The sequence below is a fragment of the Dinoponera quadriceps genome, unplaced genomic scaffold (assembly GCF_001313825.1).
Source record: "Dinoponera quadriceps isolate SergipeBrazil2010 unplaced genomic scaffold, ASM131382v1 scaffold6016, whole genome shotgun sequence".
NCBI lineage: Eukaryota > Metazoa > Arthropoda > Insecta > Hymenoptera > Formicidae > Dinoponera > Dinoponera quadriceps.
Genome location: NW_014559916.1, coordinates 177,373 through 192,886, shown reverse-complemented (window position 1 = coordinate 192,886; position 15,514 = coordinate 177,373). Strand labels below are relative to the sequence as shown.

The 15,514-nt window shown below is 37.0% G+C and overlaps 2 protein-coding genes across 5 annotated transcripts in view; one reads left to right on the top strand and one right to left on the bottom strand.

Moving 5' to 3' along the window:
• Positions 1 to 14,325, bottom strand: part of LOC106750551 (multidrug resistance-associated protein 1) — a 19,606-nt gene extending 5,281 nt beyond the window's left edge. Inside the window, exons 1-16 of one of the 4 annotated variants that reach the window (XM_014630973.1) lie at positions 13,677 to 14,325; positions 10,925 to 11,224; positions 10,636 to 10,776; positions 10,242 to 10,352; positions 9,874 to 10,073; positions 9,409 to 9,594; positions 8,684 to 9,320; positions 8,092 to 8,238; positions 7,870 to 7,954; positions 7,555 to 7,754; positions 6,969 to 7,470; positions 6,866 to 6,874; positions 6,204 to 6,381; positions 5,985 to 6,114; positions 5,650 to 5,872; positions 77 to 297 (exon numbers count right to left, since the gene is read on the bottom strand). In XM_014630973.1, coding sequence (XP_014486459.1) covers positions 77 to 297; positions 5,650 to 5,872; positions 5,985 to 6,114; positions 6,204 to 6,381; positions 6,866 to 6,874; positions 6,969 to 7,470; positions 7,555 to 7,754; positions 7,870 to 7,954; positions 8,092 to 8,238; positions 8,684 to 9,320; positions 9,409 to 9,594; positions 9,874 to 10,073; positions 10,242 to 10,352; positions 10,636 to 10,776; positions 10,925 to 11,224; positions 13,677 to 13,727 — 3,321 coding nt within the window. In that variant the 5' untranslated portion in view covers positions 13,728 to 14,325. Of the gene's footprint in view, positions 1 to 76; positions 298 to 3,367; positions 3,589 to 5,649; positions 5,873 to 5,984; positions 6,115 to 6,203; positions 6,382 to 6,865; positions 6,875 to 6,968; positions 7,471 to 7,554; positions 7,755 to 7,869; positions 7,955 to 8,091; positions 8,239 to 8,683; positions 9,321 to 9,408; positions 9,595 to 9,873; positions 10,074 to 10,241; positions 10,353 to 10,635; positions 10,777 to 10,924; positions 11,225 to 13,676 lie in introns of all 4 variants that reach the window. The other 3 variants (XM_014630972.1, XM_014630976.1, XM_014630975.1) reach the window with 3 other exon arrangements.
• On the top strand, positions 258 to 968 carry LOC106750552. The gene is made up of 2 exons (XM_014630977.1): positions 258 to 381; positions 719 to 968. Exons 1-2 carry the CDS (start codon positions 312 to 314, stop codon positions 949 to 951), a joined length of 303 nt encoding a protein of 100 aa, XP_014486463.1. The 5' UTR covers positions 258 to 311; the 3' UTR covers positions 952 to 968.
• Positions 14,326 to 15,514: the final 1,189 nt, after the last annotated feature.

Genomic DNA, 15,514 nt, shown 5'->3' with positions numbered 1-15,514 from the left:
GGGGGGGGGGGGCCAAGAAAATGATAAAAGAGAATCCCAACTGCTGTTTTCACCGTGCGCTTTCCAAAACAATTACCTCGAACAAGCAATAGATGGTATCGGAAATTTGCGGAGGAAGAGATGTATCCAGTACGTCCACGTCTTTAGCAAACCTGGAGATAATACGACCAATAGGGGTCGTATCAAAGAAGGTCAATGGTGCACGCATCACAGCACGCAGCATCACTATGTGCATCTGGCGAGCAGCCAACCAGCAGCCCAGCTGCGGTGCCAAATCGCAGAAAAAGCTCGTCATCGCTACAACATCAGACATGGATAACTGTCGTAATCGCCACATCCCCGATACAAAGGTTTTTCTTTTCACGAGGTTTTCAGACATAGGTCGGTATAATAAACGTTTAAATTAGCCGAAACTTATTTAAAAGCGGACATAATTACACAATAGATATATCACATGTAGGAGAGTAATTCTTTTCTCTCCTGTCCCAACCGCGTTCTCTCACTCTCTCTTTCTCATTCTCTCACGCTATCTCACACACATGCATACTCTTTCATTCTTGCGTTTGACACGAGTTGGTATATTTACTGAATCAAGGAACGAGAAAGATGTATAAAGATATATAATTTTCTTCATTTTTCACAACACTGCTCAACATTCATACGAGTTTGCGATATCATGAATTTAAACCGCTCTACTCTTGTCTCACGTTATGCGAAGGTGTGAAGTTTGCTGTGACATACCGGACAAGACATAGCACAGATTTTCATACACCGAATCAGACCACTAACAACGACCTGGAGTGTGAAACCAGTCACCATTTGTCAAGTAGGCAGATTGGTTGTAATACACGGGATACCTCATCGGAATGCTTTTCTCTTCAAAATGTTCGTTTCCGCGCAATTCTATCACATACAACAATATGGCAAAATTCTGTAACATTTTGTAAATAATATTTCTGCCCACCCGACACATGGAGTCATCATATTTTATCCCATGAATCCTATACGCGTTAGCGGTCTAATATATGGTGTACTAAAGTCTGTGGAACATAGCCAATACATGGATCAGCATAATAGGCCTCAGCATCTAGAGGTAAAAATACGTTGAATATTATACCTCTTTTCTTACATTGACTATATTTTACGTTAGAAATACCACTCTTTCTGGAAGATTCCAGTTTCTATAATAAGACGATAAGGCTATCATGCCGGTCTGTATACAGTAGATACAAGCAAATTACACGTTCCCAGAAAACAGAATTGTAATTATAAATAAGTTATAGAAGCAAGTATAGAATAAGCGTTAATCAAGCACAAGCAAGACTATATTTCTGTACATGAAATATTAAATGGTATAATTGTGTCCATTCCCTGAACGGTTACTACATAATGCTATTAGTTGCACTATGGTTATGTACAATATAAACACGGACGTGAGGGAAATTAAAGTGGAAAGTTCACGATAATGTTTAATAACAATAATAACAAAGAGAACTGAGAGAACACAAGTAGAACATATAAATGTAACGTGAATATAACAAATATTACGTAAATATAAGTATAGAAGTAAATCCAACATTAAAGTAACGATCATGGATTTTGTTAAGCAATGACGTAAGAATGGTCATAATTTGGCGAAGCGAAATCCTATTTTGAGGAATATTAAAGCGGTATGTGAAACAAATGAATCGCGATCATTCATCCGCTGTTGACAATCTCTGATTCGTTAGGTCCAAAGCGTATCATAACGGTAAAACGAAAATGAACATCATAGACAATAATATCTTGCGGCTAAGATGAACATCAGAATATCTGGTCCTGCTGTACTGCTGTTTCTGAAGTAAGAAAAATGATTTGCACATACCGAAATCAACACACAATCGATCAACTTTACGATATTAATGAAATGTGACCAAGAGCGGCACGATATGAAATCCAACAGGGTTCCCCCATGTAATATCGCATATTTATGAAATGCATAAAAAAATGGAATACGTTCGAATCGTTTGTATTATTTAAGGTTCACAAATTTTCAAGCGTATCTTTAAGCTTTGATTGCGTTTAAATGCGTATACAGAACTATTTCTCATAAATGTGATTTAATTGGAGAAGGAAAAAATAAGAATTTATTTTTTATCTTATAGTATATCATTTCGAAATGTATGGAATTAATATATCGACTTAATAAAAGATAATTTAAATTACATATACTATTACCGATTGACGTGAATTATTTGTCAATATAACGAGAAAAATAAAAGAAACGGACACGTTTCGTGTAAAGTCAAATACTTGAAAAAGTTTCATAATATGCGATCTCAAATTGGAAAAAAAAGGAAAAGAGGTACTGATCTGTAGTAAAGTGTGACATCGTACGACAAGTAGGAGAGGCGGCGGTAATACCAATTCACAACAACTGTCACAGAAAACCCAATACTTGTGCATATTATAGTGCGTAGTTACATGAGAATGTCATACCTCAAAGAGGCAATTGATCGAAGAACGTAGAAGCATCGGCAGAATATTGTCTACGACATCAATGTCTTTACCAAGTCGACTGAGAATTCGACCGGTCGGAGTTTTGTCAAAGAATGACATCGGGTTGTGAAGAACACGTTCCAGTGTGCCACGGAAGAGAAGTATGGAGGAGCTTACCGTCCCTTTAGCCAAAAACAACCCCGTTGCGAATATTGAGATGCCTACAACGATCGTTGATGATCAAACTTTGGCAATTGTTGTGTCAAATAAAACTGACACAGTTACGCGCATATTAAAGAATGCGGCGCTCGTTATCGGATATACCGATTCCGAGCGAACAAAGGATCATATGGCAATGTTCATTTTCATTAATTGCTTATCACCTGTCTAACGCAAAGTGCAAGTTCCTCGCTGCAGTCACACATGAATTGAGGTGCATGTAATTATAACGAAAATTAATAAAATAATAAATATATACGCAATATAATATCTAGAAAGTAAAATATATAAATGTAAAAATACGCAATAATGTGCGACAATTAAAAAAGAGATCGATTTGCGATAAATATGGTACTTTCGTAAGATCGTACTGCGAACACTATGTCGCTAAGCATGCAATTCATCAATTCATTGATAATGCGCTTCTCTAGTGGTCTGCTGATCGCTAATGAATATACACGTGAGGAATAAAGACTGCAAATAAAACTCGTGGGCAAAAGGTACTTCGAATTCGTCGATTAATCATATTTGTACTGTTTGGTGGACCAGTGTTCTATGTGTGCGTCATTCGTTGTAAAAGAAAAAAAAGAGAAGAAAAAAAAGAATCGCGTAAAAATGCGTTCGAATCGTACATAGATACAGATATAAATTAAGATTAAGTTTCGCATACCGATACTAGGCAAAACAACCACGCCCTAATACATGGAGGTAAAATGTTGTCTATTATGTCAACGTCCTTCCCAAAACGGTTTAATATTCTGCCGGACGGTGTGATGTCAAAGAATCCTAACGGCGATCGCAGCATGCCGAATAATAATTCGGAGTGCAGCATTTTACTGCTCCGCAGACAGCCCACGACCAGCGTTAACTGTGCCAGCATTACAAAAGTAGCTGAAATTTAGTTTAAAGTGAATGAGCGTCCTTTCTTTCTCTCTCCCTCTATGGCTTTTATTGCATCAAAAAAAGAAATTTTTTTCTCAATTATCTCAACTTGCTCTAACAAGTTCCATAAATGGCATAAATGGCACATTATATTTGCCGTACTTTGCTAAATCTCGCTAAGAAAAAAAAAATATTAACTTGTTTATTAATGCGCACAGCTGTACGTTTTATTAAACATTGCATGAACACTGCGGTTTACACGGCACGTGTAAGAAATTAACGTATCTCGTTATTCCATCTAGTAAACGGAGATGTAATTAGGTTAACGTGGCTGGCACTTATTACTGGCGGTAAGAGTATTAGTAATAGGACAAAAAGCGAATTATGTACATCATTGTTAACTATGCCCACTACGATCAATCCACCCTAATTTACACGCATTTTGGCTGACCAGGAAATCAGTGCGGACTCAAAAGAAAAAAAAAAAAGACCTTGTACGCGTGTGCATACTGTTGAAAATCGTAGTCTCTATAATTATATATAAAAGTAGAGTACTTTATAATTATTCGGCGTCTTTAGTTGCGAATCTTAATATACGGTACAGACTGATTTCCCGTTTGTATTATTTTGAAACACATTAAATACTATAAAAAGCTTCCTCTCGTCTACTTCATGCTCACGTTAGACGTAACAGCAACTTAAAGAAAAGAAAAAAAAAAAGAAAGAAAAAAATTATTGACATATTTATTTCATTTATATATAGTAAAATTTGGACATAAAGCGAAAGTCGTCACGATCTGCGATCTATTTGACTAAACCCAGGCAGACAGAGTCGAGAAGACAGTGGAAAAATTTTTGAAGGACCATTTCGTAATTGCAAAATCTACGTGCCGTATGCAAGTGCATATGTTGCATATTACATCCGTCGGTTTCAACTGTGCGCGCGGCGTACAGTTAGCATAATTTACCACAAAACGTTACAATTATGAAAAAGAATAATTATTGCACAATTTTATGAATTATAAATTTAGGCCATGCGCATATATAGTAGAAGTATATCAGAAATAAATATTAATTTAAGAATAAAAATTAGGAATAGTGTGATTAAACATAATGCACAAAGAATGATATATAAGATATCAATATAGAAATTGTTATATAGCTGTTCATCCCATTCCGTTGTGTGAAAATAATTCCTAATTCCGATTCCCAATATTTATTCTTATTCATAATATACGTTCTATTGTGCACCGGACCTTAGAATAAAGTTATAATTTTTTATTTATAACCACAACGGAACCGCCTGTCAATAATTTTCCTGCATTATTCTGTCTATAATTTTTATGTATGAATTATTCACCTGCGCAAAAAGATATTAAAAAGGGGAGAGATTAACGAACTATATGTCAAGAAATCTCAAACGGAAATATCTTCCATGCATTAATAAAGAGAAATCGATTATCTGTAGAAAATGGTTATTACAGTACTTGCAGTCAAACATACGGGGTTACTAGAAAATGTCTCTTCTCAAGTAGTCTCCCAATTATTTCATAAGTACATCTCAGTGCTTTATAGACACAGCAAACCACACTCGCTTGAATTCTTTTTCATCCAAGAAATTGTTCATATTACTTTGAGATTCTAACGTATGTAGTGCGATATATTTGCAAGAATAACTCATAACATGACTTCTAACGAAAGTACACAAAAGTTGGTTAGTAGGTTAGCAATTAAATTAATTACGCTCGGCTCGACAGTTTTAAATATGAAAGATTACTGTGTTATCGTTATAAGTTACCCCAATAATGTGAAATCTGTGGAGGGAACATGCCTTTTGAATTACAATGCTACAACGAACATGATGAAGTGCCATTGCCTGTTAACATAGTTATTGAATGGAAATAATTGCCTCTCACGATTAAGTACGTGTATATCTGTATCAGCGACAGAAATAAACTTACCTGATACTGAACTGTCTCTTTATAAACGCGAAATTTTAAACTACTAATCATTGGATCTACCTGCCAAACGGACAAGACGTTACGAAGATCATGTCGTGCGAAAATATACCTTGACCGATGCCGAGTGCACCGTACACTCCCAAATACATATCTTGTCTGCTCTTGTCAATCGTGTTCGTATTGGAATCAGTCATATTGTCGTCTGACCAAACACTAAGCCACATGTTCGAGCCAATGCTGAACGCTTGGAAGATAGCGTTCATCACGATCGTCGCTACCGACAAGAACAATCCGATCGACACCAAATAGTGAGAATACACTTTCCATTTTACCTTGCGAAGAGAAGAGAGATATAAGTATACCGTTAATTTCTTCTTCTTGTCAACATTAGAATATTGTTCCAGAGATGCATTGCTCTTGAAAATAATATCAAACGCAACTTACACTTCCGGTTTCGGCTTTCTCAACTTCTATCAATTTCTCCCCGGTATTGTTGATTTTCGTTGCTTCCTTCTCCTTTATACTATTACTATGTATAAAATTCGCGGACTGTTGACTCTCCGTAGAATATTGCCTTTCGGGACACACGATGGATATAATGGATGTAATGGATGTAAGTAAAAGAAATAATTACTCTGAAATATCATATGTATTAAGCTATACCTTTTCAGTGAACCATTAAGCGATCTCCGGTCAGTTATGGAACCGGATTCACTTAAACTCTCCGACTTTCTAGATCGTGCTTGAGTTAACTTTTGCTGTAACTCGTCCGCTCCCATTGTCGATTCAAGTTGCTGTTTAATTTCACGCAAATCTGCTTCGGAACTGTCGTCAACGTGCACTGTTTCAAATTCGTCATATTTATCTTAGAGAATACTGACAAAAGCCACTTACAAGATATATAGCCGTTCTCTTAGAGAATGGGGAAAACCAAAAAAATCACATGCACACATCTCCAAGTGTAAAATCGGTATTAAACGAGAAAAGACTTATATCTCTAAATTAATTCAAATACTCATATAATACAACAATTTAAGTTCATAAATGAAGAAAATAAATAAATAGAAACTAAATAGAAAAATCGTGGCACATAATTACTTTGATTGAAAGTAGCATTTTAATCGGTAAAACCCACACGACGTATACATATTAAAATTATTATAAAAAAATTCTACTTTGTATTGGAACCGAAGGATGCCAAACTTTTCATTCAATCAAACGTTTCGCCAATCTAACAATCTAATGTCGAAGCGAGCACGATGCAGCGAATACGTAATATATATAAAGTAGAGCAAGGAATTGTAATTACTTTTTCATGGACTTACGATTTCCAACTTAGATTCATGAAAAAAAAATGTAAGAATAAATTTCTATAATAAATATCACGAAAGTGTACACAAATAACGCGAGACGGATAGGAATAAATACCTTCTTGTAAATGTTGTACCAAAAACTCAGCGAAGGCACCTCTTTTTTCCAACAGTTGCTTGTAAGTTCCGCTCTCCGTAATTTCGCCGTCCTTGAGAACTATAATGTTATCGACTTCCGGTAGATACGTGATGCCGTGTGTAACGAGCACTCTCGTCTTCTTCTTAAGCAAACCGCTTGGACCTATCACATTTTCGAATATGTGTTTCCCCACGTGCGAATCCACCGCGCTCAGAGGATCGTCTAAGAAATAATTATCGGAATCATTATATACAGCTCTGGCTAACGCCACTCTCTGCTTCTGGCCGCCGGACAAATTGATTCCCTTCTCTCCGATCTCGGTCTGATCTCCCGCGGGTAATATTTTGAGATCCGGGGTCAATGCGCACGCATCTACTACGCGACTGTACACCGATTTGTTTAAGGCTTTTCCAAACAGGACGTTGTCCTGTAACGTGGCGTTTTGTATCCACGGCTGCTGCGAGACGTATGCTATCGATCCCTGACAAAAGTATTAAATTTACATTAACGTCGATTCCAGCCAAAAATATCAAAGCATAACTTTTGTTTTTCGAAAAATGCTCACTTTTGTGTTCACTTTCCCGCTCAATTTATCCATCTCACCGAGAAAAGCAGATAAAAGTGAACTTTTGCCTGATCCCACTGTACCAACTACTGCTATTAATTGACCTTGTTCTACGCGCATATTAATATTTTGCAATATTGGTCTGTCGACACGTTCCATGTCCCAAGCGAAGTTACCATTCTCGATTAATAAGGCGTGTGCTGGAGAAATATAAGATAACGTGTTAAATGTTTAAACATATGTTTTATGCGTAAAAAGCTACCAAATTGTAGTTAAAAAAAAAATTAAAAAAGGAGGGGGAAAGTATTATCTTACATTCCGATGGATCATGTTGTACATTATTAGGGTCCAGATCGTCCATGTTCATGAATTTGTTGATACGTTTTACGGAAACATAAGCCTAAAACCATATGCATGAATAACATTATCAAGATAATAGAACATAGATAATATAACATTAGTAAGATAATATTAATATATGAGTAGTTGCGGATAGGGAGAGAAAAGAAACTATATAGATACATTAATTAAACTCACTTGAACTATGTTACTAATCATCATAGGCAGCATAGAGAGTGGAAATCTTAAGACATTGAATAAACTTAACGAAACGAAGGCAGTTGTACTGTTCAGGACGTTTTTCTCGTCTATGAGTACATAAGTGGCAAAAGACACCAGTGATACCTGTAAATTAATGGAAATATATGTTAAAAAAGTTTCAAGATAAAATATCAATTCAAGGTTAGGTATCAATAGAAATTAAAATGATTCTTTAGATATACAATCTTAAAGAATATATAAATGGTCAATAAAAATTCACGAATATAGTTATAGTACGATATTAAAGATGCTAAATATTCTCTGAAATTAAGTTTTTCAGATGTGTAACGTCCTTGATCGTTCAAACGTTTTTTTCGTTGCCTATTTCACTAGATATATATTCTTTATAATTGGATATTCACTAGATATATTTTCTTTATAATTGGATATTCATTAGATATATATTCTTTATAATTGGATATCCTATATATAAATAATTGAAGAACTTATTTCGCCAAGAAATAAATCTGTAAAGCTTCTCTCAGAGCTCTTCAATTATACTACAAGATCCATTACTCCAAAAACATACCAAGAAAGGTGCACAGGACCATATGAAGCTCGTACCAGCATTTAAGTACGCCGCCTCTTTCAATACTTGTATCTCTTTGGTTCTGATTTTAAGTATCTGCTGCTCAAACGAAGGTTCCCAAGCGTAAAGCTTCAATACCTTGATACCATTAAGTACCTCGTTCATTAATTTCACCCTCTCGTCTTTGTTCTTCATCTGTTTGATTTGCAAAGTCTTCACTTTGTTTGCGATGAATGCGTTCACGGGGATGAGGATGATCATGACCGCTAAACCGGCCAACACCGCCGGTCCTAATATCTCCCACAGGAAATACAAAGCTAGAACTATTTGTAATGGGGCCGACCAAATCATGTTTATGTACGCGGTGAGATCCATGAATCTCTGAGCATCCACGGACATCAAGTTCACTATTTCGCCGAGAGTAGATTCTTTTCTGGCTGCGTTGGACATTCTCAGCGCTTTGCGATAAATCGCCGCGATCAATGCGGTACGAATACGCAATCCGACTATGAACATACGATGGAAGTATTGTGATAACACTAGTGTTTGTACCGTTGCTGTGAGCAGAAGTAATACGGCGTAAAAATATCCTTTCCACATTGGCTCCTTGTCATCTTTGACGAAAGCAATGAGAACTCTGAGAGAAAAGAAAAGAAAATTAGAGCTGAACATCATATGCAATGAATTGTTTGTTAGAATACGTGTCAATCAGTGAGCACACTTACTTCAACAGTTGCGGACTAATGAAGGTCATAATGTCTTGAATCAGTTTCAAAAATGCACCAAACAAGAACGTTGCTCCGAAGGCTTTGCAAATAGGTGGCAGAATGGAGGCGACTTTCTTTTTTCGACCACTATTAAAATCCACTTGTCCAGATGCCTTCCGGAATGACGCTTTTGCGCTTTCTACTCTATATGCATACAAAAGACGTTTATTATATATGTTTACATCAGATTGCACGTCAAATATCACGGTAATTGAGAAACGTTAAAAAGCATCGTACCTAAAGTAAGTCCAAACCAGTCTTGTTAGCAAAAAAATGTACGGACATATTAAAAAATTATTAAACTATCAGAGTATTGCTGTATGTTCTTATGAAATATCACTCTCAAATTAACGAAATAAAAACAAACGAAATTGTCCATCAATTTGATGAAAGAAATTTGGCAATTGCGCGTATAAAACTTACTCGTCTGTCTTTCTTAAGTTCTTGTTCCAATATTTGTCGAATTTCGGTACAATCTCCATAGCCATATCTTCTGGATTCATCGACCACAAATCAGACGTTTCGAGAGGTTTTCGGAAGCCTTTCCATGCCAAGGCGTCGAACCATGCAAAAAGAATTCTCGATGGATAAGAAGCGCCTTGCTCCGGACATGGAGACTCAACCTGCGAGTAAACATATTCGAAGATTATTCGCAAATATTTGAAATATAGAAATCATGTACATTCGTGTATTTCATATAAATTATGATACTCAATACATATACATATATATACATGTGTGTGTGTGTGTGTGATAAATAATATATAAATATGATCAACATGACAACCTACCGTAGGATATTCGGAAAATTTAGGCTCTGCATCGACGAAGAAATTAAGTACAAAAAGTATCAATATCATTGGATAGTAGATCATGTAGGACACTATTGGATATGATTTCTCCTAAAAAAAAAAAAAAGAAACCTTTTTAAATTGCGTTACGATCATCCTGAATATATAATTGCTAACTCTTTCATAAAATATTACAGGAAAATGGTTCTGACAGATACATAATACTATAAAGAGATACATAATATTATATAAGAGATATAAAAATTATTTTTAAATACAGTTTTTTTATATTTATATAGAGAAATAGTACAGAAAGGTCTATTTAGAAAACATTATTTGTAAACGTATTATTTGCATTATTTTTTGTTATAATACTAATTAAAATTTAACATACCGCCCCATTAATTAATTTATTTATAAAAGTCCTAAATTGGATGCATCCGCATAACGCAAGGAAAAACCAAAACAAGAATAAAAGACCTGATGTCCGCATTCCATACTTTCTGTTATATATCATCAAAACAGATGCTAAAATCTGGAAAAAATATATTTATTTGAAATATTATAAAGAGAATTCGTGTAACCAAATAAATATAATTTTTTTAAATTGTAATAAGTCACAATGATAATTACTGAGAGAGAAATAATTATAATTATTGAGAAAAAAGAGAAAATATACTTACAAAGGTTATTATTTTTATAAACGGTGTGTAATATTCAACACTGGAGACCTCAGAAGAACTACTTTCATGTATTGCCATTCCTAAATCGACTATGGAAAGTAGAATCAATGCTATCGTAAGTACTTGCTTAGTAATAAATAACCATGTGTATGGAACGTTTCTTCTTTTGCTATGTAAAATGTAGTACACCTCCATTGACGAGAATACCCATAGAAATGCGCATGGCACCCATACTAATATTGTTTTTTCGAAGCATTCTGTTAGATCTGGATTGGTTGTGTTCCACGTTAAACTAGCATTCTGAAACATTCAAAAATATAGCCAAAATATAAATTTTTGTTGCTTTCAAATACGAATTTAATAGTATATCATAATTTTAGACAGTCGTCAAAGCATTTTATTTTAAAATTTGAAAGATTGTTAAAAATATGATCTCCGGTTAAATTTTGATGCAAACGAAGGAATGTCTCAACTTTCTATAAGGAATATCAGTTGTTAATCAAAACATCTACCGTTGAGCATTCCGTGTATTATTTACAGATATCTTATGTGAGCTTGGAATGATATCTCTCAACTCTTTTCCTGATGTTTTATCATTATCTCTAGATGTTATTCAAATAACTGTCTTGTGAGACGATGATATGTTACTGCCAATTAATCATATCTTAATTTTTTCAGTGATATCTAACGATGTTACATAAATTATATAAACAGTGTATATGGATGATTGTTAAAATTATTTAATACATGTAGATTGTATTATTTTAAAAAGATTTAAAAATAGACAACTGTGGTTATATTCATTTCATTTAGAATTCAGGTCATACATATGCACATAGGATATGCACTGGTGTATTGCACATGGCTGGATTTCATAAATAAACTGTGATAATTGAAGGCCTGGGTATAAGAAGCATTTCCTAGGTATAAAAAGTTCACTTTCCTTAATCAATGAGTTATTCATTTATTATTCAACAAAAAAATTTATCAAGTAACAAATACAAATAAAATAATAAAATATATATCAATAAATAGGAATACAAATGGGGAATTGATAAGATCATTTAATATGCATTCAATTTTATATTTTATTATCATAAACATATTACATTCAGAATGTTTTAAAAAATTTTTATCACAAACTTTGTCAATGGACACAAAAATACTTGCTTTTATCAGGAATAATTAACTTGCTCCTAAGAAAGTTACTATGTTTATTTAAAATACATTGGCTACATTCTTTTTGAGTATTCACGTACTGTATCATTCTATCTTTATTTGTTCATTACATGTCAAAGAAAGATAGAATGGCGCTTACAGTACGTGAGCGCCTGAAGAAAAGGCAGCGGTTATAAGCTATGTATACTCTTAGGAAATTGTACATAACAATAAAAACATGTAGCGTTGCTACTACTACTACTCTTTGAGAAAAAGACCCAGGAAATTCATTCAATCTTACATACATATTATATCAGAGATTCCTCCAAATTACAACGCTAATTTCACAGAGCAAAAAGAATTTGAATTTTACTTCTATACATTCATATCGCTAACTCTTTTATTAGGAGCTAATAATCTTCTAAATATGTTTTCAACCATCTTCACTTTAGCGTGTACAATACAAATACGATAACAATAGAAAGTTATTTGACAAACACTATCTCTGTTTGCGTTTGATATCACTTTGCTACACTTTTTGCGCTATACAATCTCTGCGCGTGTGATACACATCTACGTCACAGGGAATTAAGATAGAGGAAATGAAAATGCGAATGCACTAAAATGAAAATGCGAAAAGGCGAGATGTGTTCGATTTTGTTTTTTTTTTTTTTCGACCGTCGCAAGTGCACACAAATTTGCGCACATGGCGCTCAGATTGCGCATTTTTTTCTCGCGCATGCCAAGATTAACCCTTATCGGACGCTAGCTTTTTATGCGTGATTCTCACTAGGTTGTAACTGGTTTCGGTAAATATGCGAACTTGTCACCTTCTACGTGACGTACGACCGCAGCGACGAAATATTGTTGTCACATGAAAGGTGACTTACGACCGATAAGGGTTAATCCCCGCAATCACGATCATTGACACATATCTTGCAATACACGCGAGTGATATCGCCTCATTACGCCGTCGCATCGTGCGTTACCTCCCTCTCAGGAGTCGCGTGTGACGGTGTGAACAAAAAAAGAGAGGGGTGCAAAAAAAGAAAGAGGTGACGCCATTCGAACGTAGAGTCATGGCTTCACGCTAAAAGCGCCGTGCATAATATATATCGCACGAGGCGCGCCGAGCGCGAATACGTCGAGGCCAACCAAGATAATTGACCGATTAACGTTTCATCGTGTCCGAGCCGAGATGAAACGCTGAACGCGATTCCGGGAAGTGTTCTCGAACACGGCTCGCTGAATAACTCGATCGAATTAGCGTGGCCGTGAACGAAGCAGATGTATCTTTTCAGAGGCACCGCTTCTCAATCGAGTCTGTTCTTTCTCGCTGAACTGACCAGCTCGAGAAATTTACGCACACCGAAGCGCGAAAATTTCGCACGTACGCTTCAGCGTGCGTATGTAAATTTCCCGAACTAGCGTGGTCAGTTCGACTAAGAAAAACATACCCTACCATAAGCAGCTCGTCCGCATGGACGGCGACGACGTCACGACGAGTACACGCGCGAAGAGCGAAGGAATGCGGAAAGGATGGCGAAGAGGAGGATGTGGGAAAGGGACACCGCCGCCGTAGCCGTTCACTCACCCAGAATCCCCCAGGAGTGCCGCAGAACTGGTCCATCCTTTGACTCTCCATGCTGACACATTTACTCGGCCGGCGAACCTCTTCCTACTCGTCCTCTCGCGCTCTCTCCGCTCCTCCCGGCCACGTCTGAAGCGTCCTCGCCGTGCACAAGCACACACACACACACACACCCGCCGCGTCGCTCGCGATCGCCGATCGACGACCGATCGCAGAGAGATGATGCGACCTCTCGCCCGTCTTCTCTTCAAGCACCTCTTCTGTACGTCGTCCCGTCGTATTCTACGTGACTGCGAGACGCTGCTGTCGCACACGCACTGTGCGAGGACACGAAGACGATAATGAACCACCGCGACGGATGGTATATGTCCGATCGACGACGGATCTATACGCGACTCGTCCGGATCGTCGGCTGCTGTCCGCTGCTCTGCTGTTGCTCCTACTACTACTACTATTATTACCACTACTCTGACCACCACCACCGTCTCCGTCACTACCGCCACCACCGGCTGTCACTGTCACCACCGTACCGTCGCTCGTTGCCTCCGAAATCCCCGGATGTCTCGAACCGGCGCGGGTGAAGGAGAAGGACGCTTTCGCGGAACGGGACGAGCACGGAATAACTGTTCGGGATCGGACCGTTTCTCGGGTCTGAGCGGGCTCGAGCGCGTCCGCGCGTAACGAGTGAAAGTTCGATAATCGGCCGTCTCCGTGTCGTACAGGACCGCGCGCTCGCGGCCAACGTCGCGTCGCAGGCCGGCCAATCGCCGCTGCGCGTTTGAATCGGAAGCTATGTCATGAAAAAAAAGGCATATGTGGAGGCTTTCTTATCTCATTTTCCCGATATCGGCGAGTCACCGGTAGAAACCGACAGCGGATTTGATCTGCTGTTTCATAATCGTTTTGCAATCATTCCTGTGCGCGTGTGCGCGCACGCATACATCGATTACAGCGCCATTCATCATGACTGAACGATACATCGAACTGTCGTTGCCGATGAACGGCTCGCCGCGAAAATCGGTCAGCTCCACGATTTGGCGAAAACCCAGTGAGTCCGGAATCGACGCATAAGACAACTTTGAGATGTCTAAAAAGCCTTAAATATCTTAAAGTTGTCTTATGTGTCGATTTTGGACATTCTGCTCACTGAGAATTGACTTTTCAAGTGGATTTAACTAGAGTTTTAACATTTCGGAAAAACCCCTTCCTTCCCTATTTCTCCGCGAACTTCTTCGATTTCTGTCTCAAAGGTACAAAAGTTCGTTTCAGGAATCCAGAGAGCACAAAAGTCCGTATTCTGAACTCTCTTTTATTGATAAAAGTGGCTTAAACGTGGCTTCTCAGCCAATTAGAGGGTTCCTAAGTCAATTTTAGAGGCATTTTTATCGGTAAAAGAGAGCTCAGAATAAAAATGTCTTATGTCTCGATTTTAAACATTGTGTTGGTTGAGAAAATTCACGTGTGTTCGGTTAAAACCTGCTACATTTCTCTCCATAAAGAAGTTATACAAGAAAAATCCGCGGAAGAATTAAGAAAAAACAGTTTTTTCGTAACTTTGAAACTGTAGATTTAACCGTATCGACTTTCCACGTCGTTTGGTATGAGAAACTGATAACTCCATTAAAAAAATATTTTTTATTAAAATTGTCATTATCAATGAAACTATTTTTATCAGAAAATGTATTAAGGGCAATATGTACGGGACAATCTATACATATTTAGATGATTTTCGTAAAAAAATTTGCGCAACTTACTTTGCAAAACCGTTTTTATTGATACAATGTACAATTTTAAAAGTGGAGCTCTCTGAGCTCGGATTTTTGCGCCAAGCCTTTCTCAAT

Excerpts from the sequence above, each read along its gene's own strand:
- LOC106750552 (XM_014630977.1), top strand. The coding sequence starts at position 312 with ATGGATAACTGTCGTAATCGCCACATCCCCGATACAAAGGTTTTTCTT. Across the intron at positions 382-718 it reads CACGAGGTTTTCAGACATAG|GTGTGAAGTTTGCTGTGACA; the intron begins GTCGGTATAATA and ends CGTTATGCGAAG.